The 6,025-nt window shown below is 31.5% G+C and overlaps 2 protein-coding genes across 13 annotated transcripts in view; one reads left to right on the top strand and one right to left on the bottom strand.

Annotated features, from left to right (window-relative positions):
• Positions 1-1,540, bottom strand: part of LOC117174762 — a 10,475-nt gene extending 8,935 nt beyond the window's left edge. For 2 of the 3 annotated variants that reach the window (XM_033364114.1, XM_033364115.1), the window contains exons 1-3: positions 1,320-1,540; positions 995-1,057; positions 641-854 (exon numbers count right to left, since the gene is read on the bottom strand). In XM_033364114.1, the coding sequence (XP_033220005.1) occupies positions 641-854; positions 995-1,057; positions 1,320-1,414 (372 nt within the window). In that variant the 5' untranslated portion in view covers positions 1,415-1,540. The remainder of the gene's footprint in view (positions 1-640; positions 855-994; positions 1,058-1,319) is intronic. The other variant, XM_033364116.1, reaches the window with a different exon arrangement.
• A 3,571-nt stretch (positions 1,541-5,111) lies between these two features.
• The window catches only part of LOC117174281 (thyroid adenoma-associated protein), a 398,068-nt gene continuing 397,154 nt past the window's right edge, over positions 5,112-6,025 (top strand). For 8 of the 10 annotated variants that reach the window (XR_004467285.1, XM_033363218.1, XM_033363210.1 and 5 more), the window contains exon 1: positions 5,112-5,333. Coding sequence is in view for 7 of the 10 variants with exons in the window: in XM_033363218.1 (XP_033219109.1) it covers positions 5,163-5,333 (171 nt within the window). In the remaining 3 variants the exon portion in view is untranslated. The remainder of the gene's footprint in view (positions 5,334-6,025) is intronic. The other 2 variants (XM_033363212.1, XM_033363209.1) reach the window with 1 other exon arrangement.

Below are 6,025 nucleotides of genomic sequence, written 5' to 3'. Positions count from 1 at the left end.
TGTTTTTAAGACTTGATTGGCTAAGATTTGATTCTTCAGACGTGCCAATTTGTTTTCCAGTATATTTTTACTATTATGAAGTCCTTGGATGGAGAAAAGATTTTTTGAAGCCAGCCGGATAAAGATAATTTGTAAACATATAAAAATTACTTTAACAAAACATCATTTAGAAAAATATTAAACCCAGTTCCTTAAAAATTTACTGCATCTACTTAAATTGTTTCCTAATTCCTGTGGATTTTAAAAGTGTTTTTAACAGGGTACGGTAAATAAAAATGATTGCCTTAAGAGCGCTCATTTAAAGCCGTAAAAATTTGGAAAAAGTTAGGCACTCTACAAAAAAATGGAAAATTGACAGGCACGAAAATATAACAATGATGAAAATAAAAACTTTTAAACCACAATATATTTACGCGCTAATTGATGGCGTTCATCAATCAACACTAAATTATTAATTTTACTTCTTTAGGGTACGAATACACTACTTTTTCATATATTTCTCATTTCGATGTCCATTATTTTGACCAACCCTAGTAAACATTGAAATAAAAGATAAAATAAAATAAAATCTCCAGAAACTTCCATAGTGCATAAAAACATCTTCCTTTTTGTCTGAGGACGATGGTGGAGCATTACTCACATAAGAGTCTTCTGTTATGATGACTTCTAATATTGAAGGATTAAATGCACCTTGTACGTGTAAAACACTTTCTCTTTCTGCCTCCTCCGACACGTTTCCATTCTCATGCAAGGTGCAAACTTCAGTATTATTTAAACAAGACTCTTCTATGCCGTGCTGTACAAATTTTTGTCCACTCTCCTCCTCCATTGGAAAATCCGTATTTTTGTGTGAGCTACATTGTTCAACATTATTTTTAGAATATACTTGTTGCAATTCAAATGGTTTTGCGGAATTAATCAAATCAAGAATTGGCAAATTCAGAGAAGGTGGCAAAATTAAATGAATATTTTAAAATATCTAAACTATATTCACACTTGAGGCACAGCATTTTCTCTCAGCCTTACAGTACTGTAGTTCTTTCCTCGTTCTGGTATCCTAAAAAAGCATGCAATTAATAAATTGAATAAATCAACACGTATGCGTTTAATATTCTGATATATAATTATAAATAAAAAGAAAATAGTGATCAAAGTAGGTAAGGTTAGGTTCGCAATAATTGTATCTCTAAACTGCTGATAAAGTATAACATACTTCCATTAACTGTCACATTTAAACTAAATTTCATTTTTTATTATTGTGAAATAAAAAAGTGTACCTTATGTACTTAAAAAAATGAATTATTTTTAAATACACTTGCCTGTGAAAGGTTACCTTTCCATAGCGATTCTCTCTCCATTTCTTTCCCCTTTTTCTCGTTCTTTCGAAACAATTAGGCACTGCACGAATCACCATTTTGTTTTTTTTTAATATTTAACTGCAGTAATTTTTAAAAATAACATTGAAGTAATTAATGTTGGGTATATGCTGACAAACTGTGCAAGAAAATATAAACATATGGGCGCTGCCATGTTTGTCGCAGGACACCAAAAGATGGCGGACCTCTCCCCTCGTTGCAGCACCCCCATAATGGCATGCCTAGTCCCTTCTTTCCTATGCCCATGCGTAATATTAGAATACGCAATGGCTTAATGAGAATGCTCTATTGAAAAAATAGTGGTTGCACAAGCGCATTCAATGTTTTAACTCTCAGCGCTTTCTAGCGTTACCCCCAAACACTAAAACGTAATGTCTTTAAACTAGGGTACTATGTTAGACAGGAATATGCAACCGCCATTCTGTTTCCTTGGAAATTCGCGGGAAACAGTGCGATAAGCATTTCGTATATTTTAATTAAAATCAAGTTTAAAATATAAGAAAAATGGTCTGCTGCAGTGCTACGTTTTCTAAAAATAGAAGCGAGGATGGATTTAAACTTTACCGTTTTCTATTAGGACAAAGAGAAAGACTGTCAATGTGGATCATAAATTGTAGACGCAAAAAATGGAAACCGAATTTAAATTCAAGATTATGCGAAGTTATTACTAATATTTATGACTATGACAAAATAAATCTAATATACGGGGTCTAAAGATTATTTTTACATGTAATTACATTGCCTAAGAGCATTTTTTTGCTATATGAAAGCAAAATGATATCCAGAAGAAATTAAGGTTATGAACCCGTTTTTCTACAGAACAACGCAAATAAAAAGGGCAAATAAAAAGGGCGTATGATGTGAAATATAAATAGCTGTCATAGTAAACTGTTGAAAAAGTATTGTATTAATGTTTGACCTATAGTCTATTATTATTTTATGATTTGTTAATATTTATTTAAAAAATAATATGATTATAATTTTAACGCACGCCTGTTTATAAACTGAGTGAAATTTTGTTTGCAATCATAATTTTTGCAGCTCGCATATGCCCATCTAATATAGTACCTTATTTTACCTACAATATAGTACCTATATTGAGAACGGTAACGAGAATGAGAATATAACCGAGAAATAAATTCTCTGAGAATTTATGAGAATCTCAGAATTTACTTTAATTAATAGAAAATAGCTTTTTTCGATAACTTTTCGGTTGAAAATTCCACTCTTTTTTTTAAAGTTTGTCTTTTTTATTGAAAAAATTACCTGATTCATTAGAAATTAGATCTTTTTCTGATAAAAATGCAACTGTTTGATTAAAAATTAAGCTATTGTACTATTTTCTTCAAAACTTTACTATTTCGTCAAAAATTTACTTTTTGTTTAAAAATTATATTTTGTTGTTGAAAAATGAACTGAAATATTTTCTGAATGAAAGTTCCACTTAAAAAAAACTGTTTCTTATTACAAATTCATCTGATTTAGTACAAAATTAATCTTTTTGGGATAAAGATGCTACATAATTAAACCATTTTTTTAAAAAGTCATCCTTTTTGGTTGAAAATTCGTCTTTTTAGATTGAAAATTCAAATTTTTAGGTAGAAAATGATTTCTTGTTAAAAAATTCATACTTTAATCGCGAAAAATTGACTAAAATCTGTTTCAAAAGAAAATTAAACTATTTTTTTGTTGTTGAAAATTTATCTCAACTACTTGGGTCAAAGTTAAACTACATTGTAAAATTTTTTTATTGAAGGCTTATGTTAAAAATACTTTTCTTTTGTTGTATCAATTTAATTCTTTTTAGATTAAAATATAAACTATGACACTTTTTCGTGAGCAATTTGTCTTTTGAGGTTGAATATTCAACTATTATGTTAAGAATTCAATTATTTTGTTGAAAATTGCAGTATTTTGTTAAAGAGTTATCTTTTAAAGTAGAAAAACTTTTTTTTGCTCGAAATAAATGAATACATTTGAAAATTTTAAATTTGCATACGAAACATTGTTTTATTTCGCTTATAAAATATTCTATTTCAAAAATATAATAAGATTAAAATGCTGATGTTTGAATATTAATGATTTGAAATGAAAAATTAGTCAAAGAAAAATCAGCGAATTTTGAAAATGTCATGTGTCTAAGTTACTGTTTTGTATATTTTAAATTCTTGAATATGTTTCAGCTAGAAAATAGTTTATATTCAACCGCTGATAAGACTTGAACAATAAAAATATTGTTGAAAATCATAAATTCTTAAATGTTCTAAAATTCTGTCATATTCTCGGTTATATAACCTGAACTTTCTCGGCAATTTAAGAACTCTAGGTGCTACCCACGAAGGAATAATAAGGAGACCTAACTCCGTTCCCCCACTTGGCAATAGAAACAATACCGAAAGTAATACGCACATTACAGGAAGATCTTAGATTTGAGTGCGCAGGTGCGCAGTTGTCCTCTTCCTATACATGGAAAAGTGTGCGAGTGAGAAAGTTTGTCAAATTGACGTCAGTTGAGAGGTTTTGTTTGTTTGTTTTGATGCAAGTGTCAGAAATTTGTTTTAAGCCACGAGGTGTTAAGTTCCGGGTTACAATAAACGTCTAATATATTTTATTGTTTTACCTAACTGTTATTTAATTTTAATAGAAATGATTTAGAAATTTAACATCTAACTTACGTCAATTTGACAAACTTTCTCACTCGCACACTTTTCCATGTATAGGAAGAGGACAACTGAACACATGCGCACTCAAATCTAAGATCTTCCTGTAATGTGCATATCACGTACGGTAATGTTTCTATTGCCAGTTTCAGATGGCTAACCACTGGCAGTTGGGTCTCCTTCTTATTCTTTCGTGGTGCTACCCCTGTTACTGCCGGCCAGTGACTCCAATTTTGGCTACTGCGCTTACCCGGTGCAGCGACCTTCATTGGTCGCTGTTGGCGAGCGATTCAAAACGGGTTTGATTAATAATATGTACGTATCATAAATTGCACATTAATATCAGAAATAACGTAAATTGTGATTTGAGGTGAGAAAAAAATAATAACGTGTATATTCTGTAATCAATAGTTTCTTTTGGTTTTAAAGACTAACTTACATTTCACTATCTAATTTTTTAATAAATATATTTCTAGCATTTAATATAATATTTATAAATATGGGCATCATCTCATGTACAAATTTCTATTGAAAAAAACAAAAATACTAGATCAATACATGAAAATAAAGGTTTCAGCTCAGAACAGTTCTTTTTAATTTAGAGACTTCACATAATGACGCTCATAATGAGAAAAAAGTAACAAAAATGATCATTTCTTATAATAAAAATCGAGCCAGGGCCAACTAGTACAAAAAAAATCGGCTATTCTCTGGAAAATTTCGGTATAGACTGGGCTCGTTAAATAAACATTTTTTTTTCTATAAAAACCTTTGTTAATTAAATATAAATTCATCTTTTGAATTGAAAGAGTGTGTGCTATTATTTACCAAATACACACATTGGTATTTTTGTTCTAACCTTATATTACTAATTACGTAATTTCTGCTACTAATGTAAAATTCATAATGATCTATTTTACTTTCAATAATGTTTAATTATATCTGGCTTGAATCGCGCGCCAACAACGACTAATGAGAGTCGCTGCGCTGGGCAAGCGCAGTAGCTTAACATACCAAAGTTGGGATCACTGCTGCCGGCAAGCAAGGTATGAAAAGGTCTCTAACCCCAAAGAAAAAAGACAGCATTCTTGACAGGATAGGAGCTGATACCCAAATACGTAATAATATGGAATCTTCCAAACGTGAGGGTATTTTAAAAGTTGTAACAGACTTAAAATCACTGAAGAAAAGTGGGGAACTAGATGAAGATAAATATTTAGTTTATCAAAATTTAAAGTGGCGCAATCTTTTGGAATACTCAATACTAGAATCGTGCATAAAACATCGCTGTCCGACCGTAAGTTATTGAATCGAAATTAGCACGCGACTAGTTCGCCAGGTACTGTCTGGCGAAATAAGAGGAATACGTTATTTCGTCCAGCTGATTATGGACTAGAGTTGAAGACTGTCGAAACATAGTAATAAATAATTATAATTTCATGAACGATGTGTACGAAATGATGATTATACAGGGTGTCCCGGGAGAACTGTACTTATTTTTGTAGGGGGGTTGTGAAAAAAAATAAGGTAATAAGTCCCTAAAATATTTTTGGTACCATGCATATTCTGGGCACAACAGAGGGTACAAGTTGTATGCACGTGTGAGCATATGTGGCGTGCGCACGCCGTCTCAACCCAGTGATCCCAGATCTGAAACGAGACTAGGTCCAATGCTATGACACGTCGAAGTCCGTGTGAATATGGTAGGAGACGATATAAATGCCTTGCTTGCGCGCGCAACCCATTTCTACTCGTGTGAATTTGAAAACTCGAAAGTGCACGATTGCCGGTCGGAACACTTCGGCGGTTCTATTTATATCTATCTGTTTTGAAATAACATGAAGAGATTGGGATTTTAATATTTCCAGATTTCGATGCTGGGCTGGTGATTCTCATGACTTCAATATTTCGCGCGCCTCTTTATATGCGTGTATTTTGAGGTTATGTTACTTCAAGTATAAAATATCAATTATATAAATATTAATACTA

This window comes from Belonocnema kinseyi, chromosome 6 (assembly GCF_010883055.1).
Source record: "Belonocnema kinseyi isolate 2016_QV_RU_SX_M_011 chromosome 6, B_treatae_v1, whole genome shotgun sequence".
Lineage (NCBI taxonomy): Eukaryota > Metazoa > Arthropoda > Insecta > Hymenoptera > Cynipidae > Belonocnema > Belonocnema kinseyi.
Note: the sequence above shows the minus strand (reverse complement) of the source record. Positions and strands in the feature narration are given on the sequence as shown.